Source organism: Pristis pectinata, chromosome 6 (genome assembly GCF_009764475.1).
Source record: "Pristis pectinata isolate sPriPec2 chromosome 6, sPriPec2.1.pri, whole genome shotgun sequence".
Lineage (NCBI taxonomy): Eukaryota > Metazoa > Chordata > Chondrichthyes > Rhinopristiformes > Pristidae > Pristis > Pristis pectinata.
In genome coordinates this window covers 110,514,801-110,540,888 of record NC_067410.1, presented here as the reverse complement: position 1 = coordinate 110,540,888, position 26,088 = coordinate 110,514,801, and the positions used below count along the sequence as shown (strand labels likewise).

General features: G+C 46.5%; 1 protein-coding gene across 1 annotated transcript in view; it reads left to right on the top strand.

Annotated features, from left to right (window-relative positions):
• LOC127572000 (fibroblast growth factor 12) overlaps positions 1-26,088 on the top strand; it is a 170,866-nt gene that overhangs the window by 131,093 nt on the left and 13,685 nt on the right. Inside the window, exon 4 of the mRNA XM_052018800.1 lies at positions 24,056-24,254. Coding sequence (XP_051874760.1) covers positions 24,056-24,254 — 199 coding nt within the window. The remainder of the gene's footprint in view (positions 1-24,055; positions 24,255-26,088) is intronic.

The window sequence follows — 26,088 nt, the reverse complement described above, 5'->3', positions numbered from 1 at the left end:
ATGTAAACTAGTTTAATAGGATGGAAGAAAGCTGTTTTTGAGGGACTGTGAATAGAACCTGAGAAGATAAAAGAAGCAACAACATTAACAAACACAATGGGCGAGCAACAGTGGAAAATATTTAAAACATTGCTCTCTGCAAATTCAGCAATGGTAAGGCAATAGATGTAATTGAGATTTTTGAAAGTCCTTGCAGAAGGAGCAGACTAATACATCAGAGGATGTGGATGCAGGGAATGAGCAGTAGAATGGATTAGTATCTGGCCTCAGGACGGAGGGATAAAGGTGGGAGTGAGGGGGAATGGTTCCTATTGGGAGAAGATGGGTAGTGGTCTCCAACCATATCAGTGGTGAGACCACTGGAACTCAGAACTCGGTGATGTGGACTTTAGAATTAAGATCACAGTTTCTAAATTAGTGGATAATACCAAATTGGGAGAATAATCAACATTGAGGAGAATAGCTGCAAATTATAGGAGGATTATAGACTCATAGAGCAATACAGCACAGATACAGGCCCTTCAGCCCAACCAGTCCATGCCGACCAGGGTGCCCACCCAGCTAGTCCCAATTTCCTGTGTTCGGCCCATCTCCCTCCAAGCCCTGCCCCTCCATGTACCTATCCAAGTGCTTCCTAAATGATACTGTTGTACCTGCCTCACCCACTTCCTCTGGCAGCTCGTTCCATGTAAAGACAAGAGTCCAAGGAATTGAGGCTGGTGTCCGTGATGCGCTGGGCTGTGTCCACAACTCTCTGCAGTTTCTTGCGGTCTTGGCCAGAGCAGTTGCCGTACCAAGCCCTGATACATCCTGATAGGATGCTTTCTATGGTGCATCAATAAAAGTTGGTGAGAGTCAAAGGGGACAAACCAAATTTCTTTAGCCTTCTGAGGAAGTAGAGGCGCTGGTGAGCTTTCTTGGCCATGGCATCCACGTGGTTTGTCCAGGACAGGTTGTTGGTGATGTTCACTCCCAGGAACTTGAAGCTGTCAACCCTCTTGACCTCAGCACCATTGATGTAGACAGGTGCACGTACACCACCCCCTTTCCTGAAGTCAATGACCAGCTCTTTAGTTTTGTTGACATTGAGGGAAAGGTTGTTGTCATGACACCATGTCGCTAAGCTCTCTATCTCCTTCCTGTACTCCGATTCATCACTGTTTGAGATACGGCCTACAACAGCGGTATCATCTGCAAACTTGTAGATGGAGTTAGAGCATAATCTGGCCACATAGTCATAAGTGTATAGGGAGCAGAGTAGAGGGCTGAGGACGCAGCCTTGTGGTGCACCAGTGTTGAGAATAATCGTGCCAAAGGAATTGCTGCCTATCCTCACTGATTGTGGTCTGTTGGTTAGAAAATCAAGGACCCAATTACAGAGGGAGATGTTGAGTCCTGGATCTTGGAGTTTGGTGACAAGCTTACTTGGAATTATCGTATTGAAGGCAGAGCTGTAGTCAATAAACAATAGTCTAACGTAAGTGTCCTTACTGTCCAGATACTCCAGAGCTGAGTGAAGGGCCAGGGAGATGGCGTCCGCTGTAAACCTGTTTCAGTGATTGGCAAATTGCAATGGGTCCAGGTTGTCTGGCAGGCTGGAGTTGACCCCAGGTTAGACCACAAAGGGTGACAAATATGGTTTAGATCACCATGTTATGAAAAGGATGTAGAGGCACTGGAAAAGGTACAAAGAAAATTTAAAAGGATAATACCTGAAACGTGAGGGTTCACATTTCAGGAAAGGATGGACGGGCACATCGAGGGGAGGCTGGTTTCTGTGACTCGCTGGGCTGTGTCCACAACTCTCTGCAGTTTCTTGTGGTCCTGGGCAGAGCAGTTGCCATACGAAGCCATGGTGCATCCAGATAGGATGCCTTCTATGGTGCATTGATAATAGTCATTGAGACTTTAAAAAGGTGAAGGGATCGGATGCAGAGAGAATGTTTTCTCAGACAGAACTGGAAGATGTTAGTATGAACCACTCAACCTTCTCTCTAAGATGCTCCCTGAAAGTCAACTCTCTGACCAGGCTTTTGGACATTTGTCTTTGCAACTCCTTCTGTGACTCGGTGTCACATTTTGTCGATTCAATCTCCCGTGAAGAAGCTCGGAACGCTTGACTGTTTTGTAGGTGTCCGATAATAGCAGTTTGGTGTTGCAGCTTTCTTTGCCTTACTCTCTGTGTGTGAAGAAAGAGTAGCTCACCAGCTCTTGAGTGTTCTAAAGTGGGGATCTTACATAGAAAATTGGGGTGGGGAACCTTTGAGCTTTCTCCGCTATTCAATATATCATAGATGGTCATACACTCACAGACTCACACAGTAGCAAAACAGGCCCAACTGTGCAACAGGTACATGCTGACCATCAGAATCAGGTTTATTATCACTGACATATGATGTGAAATTTGTTGTTTTGCAAGCAGCAGTACAGTGCCAGACATAAAATTACTATAAATTACAAAAATAAAGAAATAGTGCAAAACAAAAGGAATAACGAGGTAATGTTCATGGACCGTTCAGAAATCTGATGGCAGAAGCAGTTCCTGAATCATCCATCCATGCTAATCCCATTTACCAGCACTTGATCTGATACCTCAATACCCTATTTCTGCTCTCTTCCCAAGCCCCTTGACGCCAAATGTGTCTAGAAATCTATCTGCCTCCTTCTGAAATATATTCAGTAACTTGTCCTCCGCAGCCCTCTATGGCAGCAAATGCCGAAACAGTGTTGTATATCTTACCCTGATCCTGGGACTGTAACATGTCATTTTAGACAGTGTGTCCAGGGAAATTATCCTCCCTCTGTCTCCCACTGTCAGAATTTTGTATGTTTTAATGTGATTCATGGAGTCATACAGCACAGAATCTGGCCCTACAGCCCAATGAGATCAGAATCAGAATCAGACTTATTATCACCAACTTATATGACATGAGATTTGTTCTTTTGCAGCAGCAGTACTGTGCAAAGACATAAAATTACAATAAATTACAAAAATAAATAAATAGTGCAAAAAAAAAGGAATAACGAGGCAGTGTTCATGGGTTCATGGACCGTTCAGAAATCTGATGGCAGAGGGGAAGAAGCTGTTCCTGAATCATTGAGTTTGGGTCTTCAAGCTCCTGTACCTCCTCCCCGATGATAGTAACAAGAAAAGGGCATGTCCCGGGTGGTGAAGGTCCTTTGTGATGGATGCCGCCTTCTTGAGGCACCACCTCTTGAAGATGTCCTCGATGGTGGGGAGGGTTGTGCCCGTGATGGAGCTGGCTGAGTCTACAACCCTCTGCAGCCTCTTGTGATCGTTGCATTGAAGCCTTCACACCTGGCAGTGATGCAACCAGTCAGAATCCTCTCCACCAAATATCTATAGAAATTTGTTAGAGTCTTTGCTGACAGACCAAATCTCCTCAGACTCCCAACAAAGTAGAGCCACTGGCGTGCCTTCTTATAAACCAATACCAATACCAATGTGTTGGGCCCAGGATAGATCCTCTAAAATGTTGACGCCCAGGAACTTGAAGCTGCTCACCCTTTCCACTGCTGACCCCTCAATGAGGACTGGTGTGTGTTCTCCCGACTTCCCCTTCCTGAAGTCCACAATCAATTCCTTGGTCTTGCTGACGTTAAGTGTGAGGTTGTTGCGACACCACTCAACCAGCCGATCTACCTCACTCCTGTAGGCCTCCTTGTAATTTACAATGGCTCACAAACCTGCATGTCTTTTAGAGTCATAGAGTACCACAGCAGAGAAACAGGCCCTTTGGCCCATCTAGTCCACGCCGACCTGATCTTCTGCCTAGTCCCGGACCATATCCGTCCAAACCCCTCCCAACCATGTACCTATTTTTTGGGATGTGGGAGGAAATCAGAGCACCCAGGGGAAACCCATGTGGTCACAGAGAGAACATACAGACTCCACACAGACAGCACCAGAGGCCGGGATTGAACCTGGCTCACTGGGTCTGTAAGGTAGCAGCTTTACTAACTGTGCCACTGTGCTGGCCAAACTCGATGGGACTTCCCCTGAATCGTGGAGACAGGGAATGAGCTACCACTGTGTAGGTTGGTCCTCCCATGGGAAGTACTGGTGAACTGACTGCTCTGCAGCACATTCCCTGGACCCGCGGCGCCTTGACCCAATTAATAGTCCCTGACCCAACGGTGAGAATCGGAGAGGAAGATGTTTTCACTCTACAGATCACCAGTTTGAAAATTGGCCTCGGGTAATATAGATTCCGTTTGTGAGTTTCAAGCATATTAGATTGTTCTTTTTTAAATTGCAAGGCTGGCAGAATTAGGTTAAACACTTGGTGGCCTCTCAAGGAATTTTGGTTGCTTTAACCCTTTGTCGCTCAACACTACCCCAGCTTTGCGCTGTCCTGGACGACCAAAGGAATTTTGATGAGTCCAGGAACAGTGGCAGAGGTAATTCCAGGTTAGTAAAGATGAAGGGAGACACACTTGCTTTAACTTATTGTCCCAGGAGGTGAAGTTTGGGAAGATGTATAACTCAGTTCTCCATCAAAGACCCCACCCACCCCGGACATTCCCTCTTCTCCCCCCTCCCATTGGGCAGAAGATACAAAAGCCTGAAAGCACATACCGCCAGGCTCAAGGACAGCTTCTATCCCGCTGTTATAGGACAATTGAACGGTTCCCTAGTTCGATAAGATGGACTCTTGATCTCACAATCTACCTCATTATGACCTTGCACCTTATTGTCTGCCTGCACTGCACTTTCTCAGTAATTGTAACGCTTTATTCTGCATTCTGTTATTGTTTTCCCTTGTACTACCTCAATGCGCTGTATAATGAATTGATCTGTGTGAACGGTGTGCAAGGCAAGTTTTTCACTGTACCTCAGTACAGGTGACAATAATAAACCAATTCCAATTTACAGTAGTCAATTAACCTTCCAGACAGAGAGATGAGGCCATGTTCCAGCCGACCCTTTGTCCCACTGCAACATACTTCTCACTCTTTCCCTGTCCCTTGGAAAATGTTTGCTTCCAGTTAACCTCTGGAGAAACTGCAATTCAGGACACTGCACCTCTTAGCATGGATTCAGCAGAGTGACACTGGTGTGAAAGGGTTAAACGTTGGGAGTAATGTAATTGAGGTATTTAAGATCTTTAAAGGTGTGCAAGGATGGATTGGGAGAGACCTCTCTCTGATGGAAGGAGATCAGAACAAGGGGGTTGAATCTTAAAATTAGAATAAAGTTTAGTTGTGATAGAACTTAAAATATAAGATTTCTTTATTAGTCACATGTACATCAAAACACACAGTGAAATACATTTTTTGCGTAGAGTGTTCTGAGGGGCAGCCTGCAAGTGTCGCCACGCTTCCGGCACCAACATAGCATGCCCACAACTTCCTAACCCGTACGTCTTTGGAATGTGGGAGGAAACCGGAGCACCCGGAGGAGATCCATGCAGACACTGGGAGAACGTACAAACTCCTCACAGACAGCGGCCGGAATTGAACCCAGGTCGCTGGCGCTGTAATAGCGTTACACTACAGCACAGGAGCAGACTCTTCAGCCCATGGTCTGTGTGGCAACCATGATGCCAATCCAAACTCATCCCATCCGTCTACGGACAATATCCCTCCATTCCCCTCCTCTTCATGGGCCTATCTAAGTGCCGCTTAAACGTTGCTATCATATCTGCTTCCACCACGTCCTGGCAGCCCGTTCCAGGAACCTAATGCTGATATATTTTCTCTTCCCACAGATGCTAGCTGACCCAATAAATACTTTCAGCCATAAGCAGTCTGCTGGAGGAACTCAGCGGGTCGAGCAGCATCTGTGGAGGGAAAAAGAATTGTCGACATTTCGGGTCGAAACCCTGCATCAGGACTGACCAGGAAACACTTCCTCAGACAAAAGCAATTCTCTCCCCCAAATAACTGTTGAGTTTGGGGTCAAACAAATGATTTAAAACTAGGGTTGGTAGTTAATTTGGAGGGCAGGATCAGAATGGTGGGGGTTACGGAACTAAAGAAGGTAGATGTAATTAAGATAAAGATCAGCTGTGATCCCACTGAATGTCAGAACAGACTCAGAGGGCCGAATGGCCTCCTTCTGCTCCAAGCCTCCTCGGAACCCTCGATTTATTGCATTGTGCATGGTGTTGGACTGTAATCCTAAATCAACATGACTGGCCTCACAACACTGATATATCAGGGACAATATCGATGCCATATATCACATCAATTTTATGCCTTCGCTATTAAAGAGTCCACATTTAATGCCTTCATTAAAAAATGTCAATGCTTAAACTTTTATGTTATGGTTCCCAAGAGACCCTCACTAGGAACCCTGCTGCATTATATTGTCAGTTTCTTGTTATGTAGAATATATTATTCCTTTCAGGATTAATAACCGTTAGCATTTGACCAGCTGGATCTGAGCCAGACAGCTGCCCTGCTCAGGGCCAGAATGTGTGCTGGTCTGCAGCTGGGGTGTCCTTTCCTGTTAAAGCAACTGGCTTGGTAATGGTCTACTGGTTGTGAGATGCATCACTCCAGCCCCTTGCCACAGTGTACTGTTGAATTACACTCCTCCATTGCACCTCAAGTTAGCACTGCTTTTGGGGTACAGTCTAATGATTGACATGTTTAAGCCCCATCTACTTCAAAGAAGAGCAGTGGAGTTCTCCCCAGTGCTTTGGAAGCAATGTGTACCCCTCAACCAACAACAGAGTCACAGAGTAATACAGTACAGAAACAGGCCCTTCGGCCCAACTGGTCCATGCCAAACAAGATCTCCATCCAAGCTGGTCCCATTTGCCCCATATCCCTCTAAACCTTCCATGTACCTGTTCAAGTGTCTTTTAAAAGTTGCTATTGTACCTGCCTCAACCACTTCCTCTGGCAGCTCATTCCATATACGGACCACCCTCTGTGTAAAAAAAAGTTGCCCCTCAGGCTCCTATTAAATCTCTCCCCTCACATCTTAAATATGTGCCCTCTAGCTCTTAATTCCGCAAACCAGGGTGGAGTGGTTGAGGCAGGTACAATAACAACTTTTAAAACAACTTACAGTTAGACAGGTACATGGATAGGAAAGGTTTTGAAGGTTCTGGGCCAAACATGGGCAAATGGGATGCTTAGCAGTGTGGAGGAGCAGAGGGATCTTGTGGTCCATGTCCATAGATCCCTCAAGGTTGCCACGCAGGTTGATAGGGTTGTTAAGAAGGCGTATGGTGTGTCGGCCTTCATTAGTCAGGATATTGAGTTCAAGAGCCGCGAGGTAATGTTGCAGCTCTATAGAACTCTGGTCAGACCACACTTGGAGTATTGTGTTCAAGTCTGGTCACCTCATTATAGGAAGGATGTGGAAGCTTTAGAGAGGGTGCAGAGGAGATTTACCAGGATGCTGCCTGGATTGGAGAGCATGTCTTATGAGGATAGGTTGAGCGAACGAGGGCTTTTCTCTTTGGAGAGAAGGAGGATGAGAGGTGACTTTATGGAGGTGTACAAGATGATAAGAGGCATAGATCGAGTGGACAGTCAGAGACTTTTTCCCAGGGCGAAAATGGCTAACATGAGGGGGTATAATTTTAAGGTAATTGGAGGAAGGTATAAGGGGGATGTCAGGGGTAAGTTTTTTTACATAGAGAGTGGTAGGTGCGTAAAACGCACTGCCGGCAGAGGTTGTGGGGGCAAATACATTAGGGACATTTAAGACACTCTTAGATAGACACATGAATGATAGAAAAATGGAGGGCTATGTGGGAGGGAAGGGTTAGGTAGATCTTAGAGCAGGATAAAATGTCGGCACAACATTGTGGGCCGAAGGGCCTGTACTGTACTGTAATGTTCTGTGTTCTAACAGGTTATATGATCATCATCACATTGATGTTTGTGGGAGCTTCCTGTGTGTATGTATGTTGGGTGCTGTGTTTCCTGTATTACAACAGTAAATATACTTCAACACAGAGGGATATGGGCCAACTCAGGCAAATGGGACCAGCTCAGGTAGACAGTTTGGTCGACATGGATGAGTTGGGCCAAGGGGCCTGTTTCCATGCTGTATAACTCTGTGATTCTATGACAACTTCATTGGCTTTGGACATCCCAAGGATGTAAAAGGTGCTATAGGAATGCAGGATCTGTTTTGGTATTGGTATTGCTTTATTATTTTCACTTGTACCGAGGTACAGTGAAAAGCTTGTCTTACAAACCGATCGTACAGGTCAATTCATTACACAGTGCAGTTACATTGAGTCAGTACAGAGTGCATTGATGTAGTACAGGTAAAAACAATAACAGTAGAGAGTAAAGTGCCACACCTACAGAGAAAGTGCAGTGCAATAAGGTGCGAGGTCACAACAAGGTAGATCGTGAGGTCATAGTCCATCTCATTGTATAAGGGAACCATTCAATAGTCTTATCACAGTGGGGTAGAAGCTGTCCTTAAGTCTGGTGCCCTCAGGCTCCTGTATCTTCTACCCGATGGAAGAGGAGAGAAAAGAGAATGTCCCAGGTGGGTGGGGTCTTTGATTATGCTGGCTGCTTCACCAAGACAGGGAGAGTCCAAGGAGGGGAGGCTGGTGTCCGTAATGCTCTGGGCTGTGTCCACAACTCTCTGCAGTTTCTTGCGGTCCTGGGCAGAGCAGTTGCCGTACCAAGCTGTGATACATCCAGACAGGATGCTTTCTATGGTGCATCGGTAAAAGTTGGTGAGAGTTAAAGGGGACAAACCAAATTTCTTTAGCCTCTTGAGGAAGTAGAGGCGCTGGTGAGCTTTCTTGGCTGTGGCTTCTACGTGATTTAACCGGGACAGGCTGTTGGTGATGTTCACTCCCAGGAACTTGACGTTCTCAACCCTCTCAACCTCAGCACCATTTATGTAGACAGGTGCATGTACACCGCCCCCGTTCCTGAAGTCAATGACCAGGTCTTTTGTTGACATTGAGGGAAAGGTTGTTGTCATGACACCATTCCACTAAGCTCTCTATCTCCTTCGTGTACTCCGACTCATCGCTGTTTGAGATACGGCCTACAACGGTGGTATCATCTGCAAACTTGTAGATAGAGTTAGAGCTGAATCTGGCCACACAGTCGTGAGTGTATAGGAAATAGAGTAGAGGGCTGAGGACACAGCCTTGTGGGGCACCAGTGTTGAGAATAATCGTGCTGGAGGTATTGCTGCCTATCCTCACTGATTGCGGTCTGTTTGATAGAAAGTCAAGGATCCAGTTACAGAGGGAGGTGTTGAGTGCTAGGTCTCGGAGTTTGGATGTTGGAATCTTTGCGAACCAGTGATGTACACTCACCTGAAAGAACTCAACATCTTCATGTGGTTGGTACAGTTTGACCTTATCAAGGCACAGTGAGTTTTACACAGGAAGCGGTAGGTGCCTGGAACAGGCTGCCACGAGAGGTGTGGAAACATATACAATAGCAATGTTTAAGAGTCATTTAGACAGGCACATGAACAGGCAGGGAAGGGAGGGATATGGACCCTGCACAGGCAGTTGGGATTAGTTTGGATTGGCATCATGGTCAGCACAGACATCGTGGGCCGAAGGGCCTGTTCCTGTGCTGTACTCTTCTGTGCTCTGTGTACTTGGGAAAGTTGATCAGCCTTGGAATCGACAGGTTTGTGACTTCAAGGCTGTGGGTCTGCAGGAGGGAAGTAAAGAAAGGCAGAGTCTTTAAGATAAAAACACAGTTAAATAGAATTTTTTAAGACTAAAAGACAAGGATATGAAATCTGCCTCAGCCAGATAGGAAGCTGAATGGAAAGATTGAACACATAGAAGCTGAAGCAAGCAATTGCTGATAATGCATAAACTAAGAGGATTAGAGATAAAAGGATGAAAACATAACAATGACCAAGAATTGCTGCAAAGTCCTTATATTAGAAGTTTTTTTTTGTTCCCTGCACAATTCACAGCAAGGCTGCATTAACCTAACTTTGGTTCCTTGAGAAAATGGTGGAGAGGGCTGTCTTTGATCCACCGGTGATGATGCTTCTTTGCAGAGCAGCTAGGTGGGAAGATTAAGCAAAGATAAAGAGACAAAGGTGTATCTCCTAGTAAGTGCGGTGCATGACATGGAGATGGTCCTTTGGCAGTTTTTCTTCCAGGAGGTACAGGTTGTGGGATAGGATGGTGCTGTTGGAGTGGCTTTGCTGCATTGGTCCAGTTTGTACCTTTTGTTGCACTTGCCTCTCCCATTGGGAAAGGTGAAGGTCTTGGAGAGCACATTCAGTGTTGTGGACACATCAGCTGCAGCCACAATACATAGAAGGCACGGTAGTGTAGCGGTTAGCATAACACTATTACAGCGCCAGCGACCCAGGTTCAATTCTGACCACTGTCTGTAAGGAGTTTGTACGTTCTCCCCGTGTCTGCGTGGGTTTCCTCCGGGTGCTCCGGTTTCCTCCCACATTCCAAAGACGTACGGGTTAGGAAGTTGTGGGCGTGCTATGTTGGTGCCGGAAGCGTGGCGACACTTGCGGGCTGCCCCCCCAAAAATCACTACGCAAAAGATGTATTTCACTGTGCATTTCGATGTACGTGTGACTAATAAAGATCTTATCTTATCTTATGACACTAAAGTACAGTGTACATTTCATATGACATAGAGGGCTATGGGTAAGCCTAGTAATTTCTAGGGTAGGGACATGTTCGGCACAGCTTTGTGGGCCGAAGGGCCTGAATTGTGCTGTAATTGTTCTATGTTCTATGTTCTACACCTTAAACCCAGGCTTAATACACAAAAAGTGCTGGAGGAACTCAGTGGGTCAGGCAGCATCTGTGGAGGGAAATAAACAGTCGACGTTTCGGGCCGAGACCCTTCATCAGGACTGGAAAGGAAGAGGGCAGAAGCCAGAATAAGAAGGTGGGGGGAGGGGGAGGAGCACACGCAGGCAGGGGACGGGTGAGTTCAGGTGACAGGTGTCCAGGTGAGAGGGGGAAGGTAGGTGGGCGGGGCAGGGGGAGAAGATGTCATAAACTGAGAGGTGAGAGGTAGAAGCGACAAAGGGCTGAAGAAGAAGGAATCCGGTGGGAGATAAAGGAGGGAGGAGGGGAGGAGAGGAGATGGGCAGGTCATCAAGAAGGGGGAAAGGAGTCACAGGAATAAGAGACCCAGGCTCTCTGCGGATGTGAAATACGTCATGTCATTAATTTGGAGGATGTGATGGTCTTTCACTGATATCACCAGAAGAATGGCCATGGTCATTGTAACATCGCTGTTTGTCGGAATTTGTTTTGTACAAATTCTTGAGTATTTAATTTGTTCCTGACTCTAGTGCAGAATGAACAGAACATCAGAGGGTGTGTTAATTGTCCACTGAGTCATCCTTTTAAAAGTAAAAATACTTCCCCCACTGCTATTTGTCCATCACCGATTTTAGTGGTAGGTAATTTGCATAAAAAAGCATGATGCTCATTGCTTGAGAATTGGCCAGGGTTTTATATTCTTCCTAATGTTTCCAAATTGTACTATTTAAGAATACAGATTAAATTACAGGGGTGTCACGGAAGTACAGTGTACATGTGCAGGCATTCCACAACATGGTATCTGAATTACCTCAATCCCAAATGTGTGATGGTTCACAGATTAGTTAGCTGCTGTAAATTGGTAAATTGTTTTTTTATTGTTACATGTACTGAGGTACAGTGAAAAGCTTGTCTTGCATACAGTTCATAGAGGTCAATTCATTACAAGAGTGCAGAATAAAGTGTTACAGAGAAAGTGCAGTGCAGGTAGACATTAAGGTGCAAGGTCATAAGATAGATTGTGAGGTCAAGAGTCCATTTTATCGTACTAGGGGACCATTTAATGGTCTTATAACAGTGGGACAGAAGCTGTCCTTGAGCCTGGTGGTACGTGCTTTCAGACTTTTGTATCTTCTGCCCACTGGGAGGGGGGGGAGAAGCGAGAATGTCTAAGGTGGGTGGATTACCCCCTTGCAGACACAAGAGACTGCAGATGCTGGAATCCGGAGCAAAAAATGAGCTGCTGGAGGGGAACTCAGTGGGTCAGGCAGCATCTGTGGGAGGAAAGGAATTGTCAATGTTTCAGGTCGAAGCCCTGCATCAGATTACCCCTCCCGTAGGTGAGTGGTAGGAGAGTCAGGGGAAGGTTGATGGGATCGTGAGAAAAAATAGGTTGCAGGGAAATAGGGTTGAAGAGAATGTTCTGAGAGCCAGCATAGACTTGATGGGCCAAACAGCCTCCATCAATGCCTTAAGGAAATAGGAATGAGCATTCAGCTCCAGAGTGGCTCAGTGGAAGATGAGGATTTAAACACCATAACTCAAGCACACAATACAGGGAATACTGAGGGAGTCCAAAGAGATGCTGAAATCTGGAGCAACACACACAAAGTACTGGAGGAACTCAGCAGGTCAGGCAGCATCCATGGAGGGAAATAAACAGTCTCGACCCTCCGGCATTTTGTGTGTGTTAATATTGAGGGAGTGCTGCTTTGTCCAAGATCCTGAACTGGAGTTTCAACTGGGCTCCTAAGCAGGAGCCCATGTGACTGCGTCAAAGGGGATCAGTGGAGTTTTGGGACCGACTAACATCTGTAAAAATAAAACAGATTCCCTGCTCGTTGGGTCCAAGTCCACTCTTAAGTATATTTCAACCCTTGACTGCCTTCCCAGGCACTGCCACTTGCTGACAGTTACCTGGCACTTCAGTGCGGAGAGCTGGAATTTACTCAGCCAGGCCTGACTGATGAGCCAGCAGCCTGTCAGACTAATTCTAAATCACCGCAGGCGGATTCTTGCTGGATTGATTGGAAGGAAGGATCCTGAGTTTCACCTCTGTCAGAATGTAAAGGAGGTTGGGGGGGCGGGGGGGGTGGGTGGTGAGGGGGTGATGGTTGGGGAGGGGCAGCTGGGGGTCCGTTCAGCTTCAGTTGGGGTTGCCTTTGACAGCAGGGCCCAAGCATGCAGTGTTACACTGAGCAACATCTCCTGAGTGATCCCCTGTCAGCACAGCAAGCCTCCTTGCATTTGTCTTTCTCTTCCTCATCTCTGCTTCGACAGCTGATTTATTCCTGATGAATTCAGTCACAGCCAACGGAGTGAGGCACAGAGCTGCCCGCACACGCACCAGTTTCGAGCCGTCACCTCGGCGCGGTCGTCCATCTGGAGAAGGGTCAGGAAAGGACGTTGCCTTTCTGTAGCACCTGTCACCTCAGGAGGTCACTGTACCCGATCATGTATAACGTGGAGCCCTGCGGCAGAAACTGTTGCACAGCAGGATCCCACAAATGACAATGTCCTAATGAATGTAAAAGCATGGATATGATGTCTCAATAGAATATAAAAGCGAGGATGTGATGCTGAGGCTTTATAAGGTGTTGGTCGGACCACATTTGGAGTATTGTGAACAGTTTTGGGCCCCATATCTCAGAAAGGATGTGCTGGCCCTGGAGAGGATCCAGAGGAGGTTCACAAGAATGATCCTGGGAATGAAAGGCTTAACGTATGAGGAGCGTTTGATGGCTCTGGGCCTGTATTCACTGGAGTTTAGAAGGATGAGGGAAGGATGAAGCCTACTGCATACTGAAAGGCCTGGATAGAGTGGACGTGGAGAGGATGTTTCCATCAGTGGGAGAGTCTAGGATCCAAAGGCACAGCCTTAGAATAAAGGGATGTTCCTTTAAAACCAGGGTGAGGGGGAATTGCTTCAGCCAGAGGGTGGTGAATCTGTGGAATTCGTTGCCACAGAGGGCTGTGGAGGCCAAGTCATTGGGTATATTTAAGGCAGAGATTGATAGGTTCTTGATTGGTAAGGGGGTTAAGGGTTACAGGGAGAAAGCAGGAGATTGGGGTTAGAAAAAACAATTGGAAGAGTTTGGTGGGTGGGTGAGTGGTGGGTGTGTGGAACGCACTGCCAGCAGAGGTTGTGGGGGCAGATACATTAGGGACATTTGGGAGACTCTTAGATAGGCACATGAATGATAGAGAAATGGAGGGCTATGTGGGAGGGAAGAGTTAGATAGATCTTAGAGCAGGATAAAATGTCGGCACAGCATCGTGGGCAATGGCCTGTACTTTGCTTTAATGTTCTATGTTCCACCTCGAATGTCCTGGAGTGGAAAGCCTCATCATGGGAACAAATACGGCAGAGGCAGAGGAACTGGGAGAAGAGGATGGCATCCTTGCAGGAGATGGGTGGGAAGAGGTGTAGTCAAGGTAACTGTGGGAGTCAGTGGGTTTGTAAAAGATGTCTGTGGTTAATCTGTCTCTGGAGTTGGAGACAAAGGGATCCAGAAAGGGGAGAGAGGTGTCGGAGATGGACCAAGTGAATCTGAGGGCGGGGTGGAAGTTGGAGACGAAGCTGATGGAATTAATGAGCTCAGCACGGATGCAGGAAGCAGCCCCAATGCAGTCGCCAACGTGGTGGAGAAAGAATTGGGGAGCGTTACCGGTGTAGGCTTGGAATATGGACTGTCCCACGTAGCCAATGAAAAGGCCGGCATAGCTGGGGTCTGTGCGAGTGCCCACGGCTACACCTGTGGTCTGGAGAAGGTGGGAGGAGCTGAAAGAGAAGTTGTTGAGGGTGAGTTCCAGTGCAGCCAGACGGAGGAGGATGGTGGTGGAGGGGAACTGGTTGCGTCTGTTGTTGAGAAAGAAGTGGAGAGCCTTAAGGCCTTCCTGACGGGGGATGGAAGTGTACAGGGACAATGAGATGGTGAAAATGAGGCAGTCGGGACCGGGGAACTGGAAGCTGTTGAAGTGATGGAGGGTATGCGAAGTGTCACGGACACAGGTGGGAAGGGACTGGACCAAGGGGGACAAAATGGAGTCAAGATATGAGGACACAAGTTCAGTGGGGCAGAGTGGGATCACTCCCTCCGCGACTCTCTTGTCCACTCGTCCCTCCCCACCGATGACCCTCCTGGCACTCATCTCTGCAACCGAACTAAGTGCCGCACCTGCCCCTACATCTCCTCCCTCACCACCATTCAGGGCCCTAGTCAGTCCTTCCAGGTGAGGCAGCGCTTCACCTGTGAATCGGAGGGTGTCATTTATTACACCCAGCGCTCCCGGTGTGGCCTCCTGTACATCGGTGAGACCCGACGCAGATTGGGGTGATGCTTCGTCGAGCACCTTCGCTCCGTCTGCCGCAAAAGCCAGGATCTCCCAGCAGCCAGCCACTTCAATTCCACATCCCACTCCCACAGTGACATGTCCATCCACGGCCTCCTCTACTGCCACGTTAAGGCCAGACGCAGGTTGCAGGAACAACACCTCATGTTCCGCCTTGGGAGTCTCCAACCTGACGGCCTCAACATCGATTTCTCCAACTTCTGGTAACCCCCACTTCCCGCCCCCCCCCCGTCTTCCCTCATTCCTGTGGCCCACTCACCCCTTCTCTTTCCCATCCCCCACCCCCATGACCTGCCCATCTATTCCCCACCTCCTTCCCTTTATTCCATGGTCCACTGCCCTCTCCCACCGGATTCCCTCTTCTTCAGCCATTTGCCTCTTTTTCCTATCACCTCTCAGCTTCCCCCCCCCTCACCCCCACCCTCCCTACCTTCCCGCTCTCACCTGGACTCACCTGGACTCACCTATCCCCTCCTGCATGTACTCCTCCCCCTCCCACTCCCCCCACCTTCTTATTCTGGCTTCTGCCCTCTTCCTTTCCAGTCCTGATGAAGGGTCTTGACCCGAAACGTCGACTGTTTATTTCCCTCCATGGATGCTGCCTGACCTGCTGAGTTCCTCCAGCACATTTTGTGTATTGCTCCAGATTCCAGCATCTGCAGAATTTCTTGTGTCTCAAGTTATGGGAAGAAATAGTTCCCTATTTTCCTTATGACATAGAAGGAGGCCATTTCGGCCCATCGAATCTATGCAATCCTACTTCCCACTAACTTTCCCTGTAACCTATTCTCTCCATATTCCTGTCCACTCCTTACAGATCCTACCACTCACCTACATGCTAGGGATGATTTACGGTGGATAACTAACCCACAGGTCCGCACGTCTTCGGGATGTGGACGAAACCCATACAGTCACAGAGAGAATGTACAAACTCTACACAGACGGCACTAGGGGTCGGGAATGAACCCAGGTCTCTGGAGCTGTGAGGCAGCGGCTCTACCAGCTGCACCCCACCAGCTGGGCTGACAGTGCCCTTTTCCTAACCCCAGGCATTAAGTCAAGTTGTCAAACTATGGCTGCAACGCTGCCAAAACAGGGTCAGAACTGGGGACTCCCCAGTCCTTGTGAGCTTAGTCCCTCCCTAGGTGTGCTTTTACCCATTCTGCTATCGTAAGCACTCTATATTTGTCTTTTGGAAGGTAAACTAGGCTGATGAATGTATCTGGTACACTCGGGCCAGACTCAGCAGTCAGCTGTGATGTCAGTGACCTACTTTCAGTCTCAACAGGAGCTGAAAATACTTGGTATGAAAGCCTAAGGTGTTCCTCCTTAGAGCTGGTACAACCCATCAATGTACAGGAAGCAGCAGTAGACAGACAAGTTCAGGAACATCAAGGCTTGCAATCTGCACACACACACAACTGTTACAAACGCAAGCCGGGCTGTGGAATTACAGCAACATTCTGTAAGAATAGTTTGTTGTTGCCTTGATGTAATCTTAAACTAATCAAATTAAGCCACTCAAATGTGATTACAGAGTAATTTCTACACAAAGAGCTATAAAGTTAAGCAATGTATCTGCCCAGGAGGATGTAGATTAAAAATCAGATAGAATTTCTCACATATATGACCTTCATGAAGCAAAAGCCGAAGCCATTTTGTGCACAGCAAGATCCCACACAGCAGCTTGATATGGGCCAGACAATCTGCTTTTTGTGATGGTGATTAAGAATGAATACTCACCGTCATGGTCTCCAGGTACTGAACACTGTTGGTTTTCGAAGCAATGCTTTGGAAAGTTATTATTTATAAGGGTCAGCATTTATCACCCAGACCTAATTGCCCTCAAGAGGGTGGGACTGAGCCAGCTCTTTGACCTGATGCAGTCCGTCTGCTGAAGGGGTTCCCACAGGGCTGCTGGGGAAGGATTTTGACCCAGTGGTGATGAAGGAACGCCAATATATTTCCAAGTCAGGCTGGTGTGTGGCCTGGAGGGGAACCTGCAGGTGGTGGTGTTCCCCTGCACCTCACAAGATCACAAGACAAAGGAGCAGAAGTAGGCCTTTCAGCCCATCGAGTCTGCTCCGCTACCTCACCATGAGCTAAACTATTCTCCCATCTAGCCCCAATTCCCAGCCTTTTCTCCATATCCCTTGATACCCTGACTAATTAGACATCTACCAATCTCCTCAAACACCCCCATGATCAGGCCTCCACAGCTGTACGTAGCAACGAATTCCACAAATCCATGACCCTCTGGCTAAAGAAATTTCTGCTCATTTCTGTTCTAAATGGGCACCCTCTAATTCTAAGACTGTGCCCTCTTGTCCTGGTATTGGTATTGGTTTATTATTGTCACTTGTACCGAGGTACAGTGAAAAACTTGACTTGCATACCGATTGTACAGATCAATTCATGACACAGTGCAGTTACATTGAGTTAGTACAGAGTCCATTGATGTAGTACAGGTAAAAACAATAACAGTGCAGAGTAAAGTGTCACAGTGACAGAGAAAGTGCAGTGCAATAAGGTTCAAGGTCACAACAAGGTAGATCGTGAGGTCAGAGTCCATCTCATTGTATAAGGGAACCGTTCAATAGTCTTATCACAGTGGGGTAGAAGCTGTCCTTAAGTCTGGTGGTACGTGCCGTCAGGCTCCTGTATCTTCTACCCAATGGAAAAGGAGAGAAGAGAGAATGACCCAGGTGGGTGGGGTCTTTGATTATGCTGGCTGCTTCGCCAAGACAACGAGAGGTAAAGACAGAGTCCAAGGAGGGAAGGCTGGTGTCCTCACCCACCAAGGGAAACAATTTAGCCACATCTACTCTTTCTAGTCCTTTCAACATTCGAAATGTTTCTATGAGGTCCTACCTGCCGCCCTTGTTCTTTTTGCTGGGGGATGGTTGCAGGCTTGGGAGGTGTTGTCAGAGTAGGCAGTGAGTAACTGCAGTGCACTATGTAGATGGTGCTCACGGCAGTCACTGTGCACCAGTCATGGTGGGAATGAACATTTGTAGTGGATGGAGTATCAATCACACTGATTCTATAAACTGAAATAAAAGCAGAGCTTTCAATGAATTATAATAGTTTCTGTCAACTTGTCCTATCAATGCCACTGGCCATCATCAAAATGAAATCCACGTACGTGAATAATACTGAAAAGTTTTAACATGAGAAGCTTCTGTGTAATAGCAAGCACTCATTTTCCATTATAACAAGATGTATTGGAGATTGTGAGATTTTACACCTTGAATTGGTTGTGACAGCCCTTGGTGTAAGGCTTGTCAGCAACTCTATTCATTGGCACGTTTGCTGAAAGTAACTTGACACATCGTAGTGAATGCAGGATACCACATCTTTTGTCTCTCTACCTACTTTGCCTTCCTAATGAGCCTCTTGAGCTGTTAACTTTTGAGTACTATCTGCCTGGTCTTTGAGTCTCTGCAGTAGACTGTTTTACCTCGCAAATCTACATTCGAGCTGACAGCACATTATGGAATGCGGCAGCTGTTTGGGGAAAACCTGTCAGGTTGCAGGAACATCAAGGCAGAATCCAGATGCTCCAGGCAGACTCCTTTGTCCAATTGCCAGCTGTTTGCGGAATGTCTTTTCTTCCATTCAATTCAAGTGACTGATATGGGTCTCAAGGAAAGAGCTGCTTTTGCAAAGCCACTCCAGAGGTATCGGCACAAATTCTACCATAGAAAGCATCCTATCCGGATACATCACGGCTTGGTGTGGCAACTGTTCTGCCCGGGACCACAAGAAACTGCAGAGAGTTGTGGACACAGCTCAGCACATCACGGAAACCAACCTCCCCTCCTTGGACTCTGTCTACACTTCTCGCTGCCTCAGAAAAGCAACCGACATAATCAAAGACCCCACCCACCCCAGACTCCCTCTTCTCCCCTCTCCCATTGGGTAGAAGATACAAAAGCCAGAAAGCATGTTCCACCAGGCTCAAGGACAACTTCTATCCTGCTGTTATGGATATTGAATGGACCTCTTTGTATAATAGGATGGACTCTTGACCTCACAATCTACCTCGTCATGGCCCTTGCACTTTATTGTCTACCTGCACTGCACTTTCTCTGTAACTGTATCACTTTATTCTGCATTCTGTTATTGCTTTTCCCTTTACAACCTCGATGTACTGATGTGATGAAATGATCTGTATGGATGGCATGCAAAACAAAGTTTTTCACTGTACCTCAGTACACGTGACAATAATAAACCTGTTTACCAATTGCAGTGACATTTCTGTGTAGAACTCTTGGCAGTGTCACACCATGTGGTCCTGCAGATGAGATGTTAGAACCATAGAACCATAGAACAACACAGCACAATACAGGCCCTTTGGCCCACTATGTGGTGCTGACCTTTAAACCACGCCCAAGACTATCTAACCCTTCCTCCCACATATCCTTCTATTTTAAATTCCTCCATATGCTTATCTAGTAATCTCTTGAACTTGACCAATGTATCAGCCTCCACCACCACCCCAGGCAGCGCATTTCTGGGTGAGAAACCTCCCTCTGATATCTCCCTTGAACTTCCCACCCATTACCTTGAAGCCATGCCCTGGGAAAGAGGCGCTGGCTGTCCACTCTATCTATTCCTCTTAATATTATGTCTCCCCTCATCCTCCTTCTCTCCAATGAGAACAGCCCTAGCTCCTTTAGTCTCTCTTCATAATCCATACTCTCTAATCCAGGCAGCATCCTGGTAAATCTCCTTTGCACCCTTTCCAATGCCTCCACATCCTTCCTATAATGAGGCAACCAGAATTGGACACAGTAAACCAACACCTTATCTGCTTTCTCGAATGGACATAGTGGTCAGAAAACAGGCAGCAGCGTGCAACAATAAGTAGACCTGCTGCCTCACAGCGCCGGTGACCCGGGTTCAATCCTGATCTCGGATAATTGGTAATTGGTTTATCATTGTCATATGTCATACAGTGAAAAACTTTGTTTTGCATGCCATCCATATAGATTGTTCCATATATAAGAACATCAAGGTAGTACAAAAGAAAAAGCAATAACAGAATGCAGAATAAAGTGTTACAGTGACAAAAAAAGTGCAGTGCAGGCAGATAATAAGGTGCAAGGGCCGTGATGAGGTTGACTGTAAGGTCAAGAGTTCACCTTTATTGTATAAGAGGTCCATTCAATAGTCTTATAACAACAGCGCAGAAGCTGTCCTTGAGCCTGGTGGTGCGTGCTTTCAGGCTTTTGTATCTTCTGCCCGATGGGAGGGGGGAGAAGAGAGAATGTCTGGGGTGGGTGGGGTCTTTGATTATGCTGGCTGCTTTACCAAGGCAACAGGAAATGTAGACATAACCTGTGGAGGGGAGGCTGGTTTCCGTGATGTGCTGAGCTGTGTCCACAACTCTCCGCAGTTTCTTGCAGTCATGGGCAGAGCAGTTGCTGTACCGAGCCGTGATGTATCTGGATAAGATGCTTTCTATGGAGTATCTGTAAAAATTGGTGAGGGTCAGTTGGGACATGTGGGTTTCCTCCTGGTCCTCCAGTTTCTTCCCACATCCCAAAAACCTGCTGGTTGTGAGGTTAATTGGCTGTTGTAAATTACCCCTGGTGTAGGTAGTTGAGGATGGAGTTGATCGAGAGAGAAAAGGTTACAGGGAAATAATTGGGTGAATGGGGTTGATGCAATTAATCTGTGAGCAAGCACACACTCAGTGGGCCAAATGGCCTCCTATGTCATGAGAAAATATGTCCAAGATAGAGGGAGCATCCATGTCAGAATGTCCGAGACAACATTGAAACATAGGCTGATTGGTGCCAAGTAGCATTTGAATCAGAACCATGTTTACTATCACTGACATATGTCATGAAATGTGTTGTTTTGAGGCAGCAGTACAGACATAAAGACATAAAAAATTACTATGTTACAAAAATAAATAGTGCAAAAGAGGAATAACAAGTTAGTGTTCAAATTTGTGCTACAAAACTGCCAAGTAGCAACCAACTCCAATAACAGCGAGTCCAAGCAGCTACCCTTGTCATTCTATGACATTATTGCCAGGTACTCCGCCATCAACATCCTGAAGGTCACTGAACCAGCCATGTAAATACAGTGGGCACAAAACCAAGTCAATAACTGGGTATCCTGTGATGTGTCTCACCTCCACATGGATAGGAGCGGATTAGAGGGATACGGGCCAAAAGCGGGTAACTGGGACTTGCTTAGATGGACACCTTAGTTAGCATGGACCAGTTGCGCTGAAGGGCCTGTTTGCATGCTGTATGACTCTATCTACGATTGCTGACATACTTGTGTCTTTCCACCATGTGCCAGGCACATTTTCAAGCAGAAGGATGAATACTCTCCAGTTCTTCAATGGGTGAAGCTCCATTAACTTTTAAATCACTCGACACTGTCAAGGACAACACAACCCATTTGATTGGCACCCCATCCATCACCCTAAATATATATTCACTCCACTGCCTGTACACAGTGGCCGCAGAGTGTGCCATCAACAAAAGGCAGTGCAGTTATTCACCCACGTAATCTGAGAGCATCTCCCAAACCCGAGATCTTCACAACCAAAGTGTCCAGGAGAGCAGGTACAGGTGCAGGAGCAGCTCCATGTCATGCCCCATCCTGACTTAGAAATATATCACCGCCCCTTCATCGCTAGTGGGTCTAAGTTCTGGAACTGCCTGCCCAACTGCACTGAGGGAGCACCTTCGCAAGAAGATCTGCAGTTCAAGGAGATAACTCATCCCTAATTCTTCAAGGGGCACTTAACATAGAACACTACAGCACAGTACAGGAACTTCGGCCCACAGTGTTGTGCCGACATTTTATCCTGCTCTAAGATCTATCTAACCCTTCCCTCCCACATAGCCCTCCATTTCTCTATCATTCATGTGTCTATCTAAGAGTCTCTTAAATGTCCCTAATGTATCTGCCCCCACAACCTCTGCTGGTGGTGCGTTCCACACACCCACCACTCTCTGTGTAAAAAACCTACCCCTGACATCCCCCTTATACCTTCCTCCAATCACCTTAAAGTTATGCCCCCTTGTGTTAGCCATTATTGCTCTGGATAAAAGTCTCTGACTTACGAAAGAACAATAAATGCTGGCCTTGCCAGTGATGCTGAGGACTTGGAGAATGAATATAATTTTTTTAAAATCACACCCAGTATTTCAAAGAAGATTAGTAGGTTTTGGTCCTTGTGTCCTGCACTGATATTTATCCCTCAAAAATATCACAGGATCCCACATTGCTGTTCCTCTAGTGTACTAACAGAGGAAAGCTGCAGTTATAATGGATACGTCACCTGGCCCAGATGGGATGCATGCTACAATGTTGAGAGAAGTAAGAGAGGAAATTGCAGAGGCCCTCACTACAACCTTCCAAACAATTATAGATGTAGTGGTGGTGTCCAAGGATTGGGGAACACCAAATATTGCACCCTTGTTTAAAAAAGGATGTGGAGATAAATCCAGTAACTATGGAGCAGCCAGTTTAACCTCAGTGATGGGGCAAGTTCTAAAACTGATGGTCAGGGACAGAATTTGCAGTAATTTGAACAAGTGTGGATTGACAAGAGAAAGTTGGCATGTAGTTTTTTGATTAAATACTAGTGAGGGTCAGTGAGGGAAGCGCTGTGGATGTATCTAGGGACTTCCAAAAGGTGCTTGATGAGAAGCTTGTCATTAAGAACTGAAGATCAAGGAACAAATAGGGCTCCAGAAGCGTGGATATAAAACTGGCCAAGCACCTTATGTGTTCAACTCTCTTGAGCGGGACTTAAGTCCACAACCTGTTGAGAGAGGCAAGAGAAGATACAACCCACTGACTCATGGAAAGCAAAAAGGGCAGAAGTAGTAGAGTCTAGGGATCTTGGAGGATCGTAGGGCTGGAAGGGGAGGTCTTTGGCCAGTTAAGTAATAAAGACAAGAATTTTTAAACTGAAGCTTTGCCCAGTCTGGAGGCTGCAGGAACATGGGTTGGTGGGTGAATGGTTCCGGTGCAGGTTAGGACTGAATTAGATAGATTTGGTTAAGTAATTTGGAACTGTAGGAATCCTCATCCTTAGCTATAGGAAGGGTATCATTCAGCTTGAACGAGTGTAGAAAAGGGACTGGAGGGCTTGTGTTATAAGAAGAGACTGGATAGTCTGGGCTTGTTTTCCCTGGAGCGAAGGAAGCTGAGGGGTGACCTTATAGAGGTTTATAAAAAATCATGAGGGGCATGGATAAGGTGGATGGTCACAGCCTTTTCCCCAAGGTAGGGGAGTCTAAGACCACAGGGCATAAATCTGAGGTGAGAGGGGAAAGATTTAAAGGGGACCTGAGGGGCAAGTTTTTCACCCAGAGGGTGGTGGGTAAATGGAACGAGCTGCCAGAGGAAGTGGTCTGAGGCGGGTACAAATGCAACATTTAAAAGATATTTGGACAAGTATTTGGATAGGAAAAGTTTAGAGGGATATGGGCCAAACGTGGGCAAACGGGACTAGTAGTGTGACGTCTTTACAGTGCCAGCAACCCGGGTTCATTTCCTGCTGCCATCTGTAAGGAGTTTGTACGTTCTCCCCGTGCCTGTGTGGGTTTCCTCCGGGTGCTCCGGTTTCCTCCCACATTCTAAAGACATACAGGTTAGAAGTTGTGGGCATGCTATGTTGGCACCGGAAGCGTGGCAACACTTGCAGGCTGCCCTCAGCACATTCTCAGTAACACATCTCACTGTGTGTTTCGATGAATAATAAATAACTATCTTAAATATCTTAGCTGATGTAGACACCTTGGTCAGCATGGACCAGTTGGGCCGAAGGGCCTGTTTCCATACTGTATAACTCTTTGAATCTATGAAATGTAAATCTTGATCTGCTAATTTAATATTTCAAACACATAGCCTGTGTAAATTCATGCCAGTGTTGAGACACAGTGTTACTTTGCAGCCTGTCATTGTGTTCTCTGTTTTTGTAACAGGAGCTTTTCACAGCAGAGTGCAAGTTCAAGGAGTCCGTGTTTGAGAACTATTACGTCATCTACTCCTCCACATTATACCGGCAGCAGGAGTCCGGCAGAGCCTGGTTCCTAGGACTCAACAAGGACGGCCAGGTCATGAAGGGTAACCGTGTAAAGAAAACCAAGCCATCTTCCCATTTTCTACCCAAACCAATCGAAGGTAGACACCCTCTTCTGCATTTGAAAAATCAAAAAAGCTACAGGTGTTGGAATTCCGAAATAAAAAGAGAAAATGTTCAGCAGCTCGGACAGCAGCCATGGGAAGAAAAACAGAATTAGTATCTTCAATATTAATATTTGGATTCATAATTGGCTCACCCATAGGAGGCAGAGGGTGGTGGTAGATGGAGCCTATTCTGCCTGGAGGTCGGTGACCAGTAGTGTTCCGCAGGGATCTGTTCTGGGAGCCCTGCTCTTTGCGATTTTTGTAAATGACATGGATGAGTATGTGGAAGGGTGGGTTAGTAAGTTTGCAGATGACACGAAGGTTGGTGGTGTTGTGGATAGTGTGGAAGGTTGCTGTAGATTACAAAAGGACATTGATAGGATGCAGAGCTGGGCTGAGAAGTGGCAGATGGAGTTCAACCTGGATAAGTGTGAAGTGATACACTTTGGAAGATCGAATTTGAAGACGGAATATAAGGTTAATGGCTGGACACTTAGCAGTGTGAAGGAACAAAGGGATCTTGGGGTCCACATCCAGAGATCCCTCAAGGTTGTCATACAGGTCGATCGGGTTGTTAAGAAGGCGTGTGGTATGTTGGCCTTCATTAGTTGGGGGATTGAGTTCAAGAGCCACAAGGTAACGTTGCAGCTCTATAAAACTCTGGTTAGACCACACTTGGAGTATCATGTTCATTTATAGTCACCTCAATATAGGAAGGATGTGGAAGCTTTAGAGAGGGTGCAGAGGAAATTTACCAGGATGTTGCCTGGATTGGAGAGCATGTCTTATGAGGATAGGTTGAGCAAGCTAGGGCTTTTCGCGTTGGAGTAAAAGAAGATGAGAGGTGACGATAGAGGTGTACAAGATGATAAAGAGGCATAGATCGAGTGGACAGTCAAAGACTTTTTCCCAGGGCAAAAATGGCTAACACTAGGGGACATAATTTTAAGGTGATTGGAGGAAGGTATAAGGGGGATGTCAGAGGTCTTTTACACAGAGAGTGGTGGGTGCGCGGAACTCACTGTCGGCAGAGGTTGCGAGGGCAGATACATTAGGGGCATTTAAGAGACTCTTAGATAGCCACATGAATGATAGAGAAATGGAGGGCTATGTGGGATGGAAGGGTTAGATAGATCTTAGAGCAGGATAGAATGTTGGCACAACATTGTGGGCCAAAGTGCCTGTACTGTGCTGTAGTGTTCTATGTTTACGTTCTAGATAAAGGGTCTTAGACATGAAACATTAACTCTGTTTCTCTTTCCACGGGCACTTTCTGTCCTGCCAAATGCTTACAGCATTTTCTGCTTTTATTATCACCTTCTGTATGAAAAGCTGGAACTTGTGAGCTGGTACAATCTTTGAGTAGAGCCTTTTTGGAAGTGCAAGCCCTTTGCTGGGCACTTACCTTGTAAATGGGCTTCGGAACTGTTTGCAGTGAGTTCCAGCAAGCAGTACTTTCTGGTCCTGATGTATGATCATTTGTTGACCAGTATCTACTGGCATCTTCAGGCATAAGGTCAGATACTATGGTGATAGGAACATTTATACTTATAACTTGGCAGATAACCACTGCTGATTCCTCTTGTTGCCATTTGTACAAATCATCCTACTATAATCTCACCTGAAATAATAATGTCCAACTGTTAGCACAGAGAGGGCTTGGAAAGTCAATCGTTGGTAAATCTGGAAAAGTAGGATTATTCTCCTCAGAGCAGAGAAGGTTAATGAGAGACAATTGCTCAAAATTGTGCTGGTCTTTGACAGAATGAGCAGGGAAACGATTCCTTTCTGCAGGTGAATCTAAAATAATTGGTTAAAGTGACAGAGG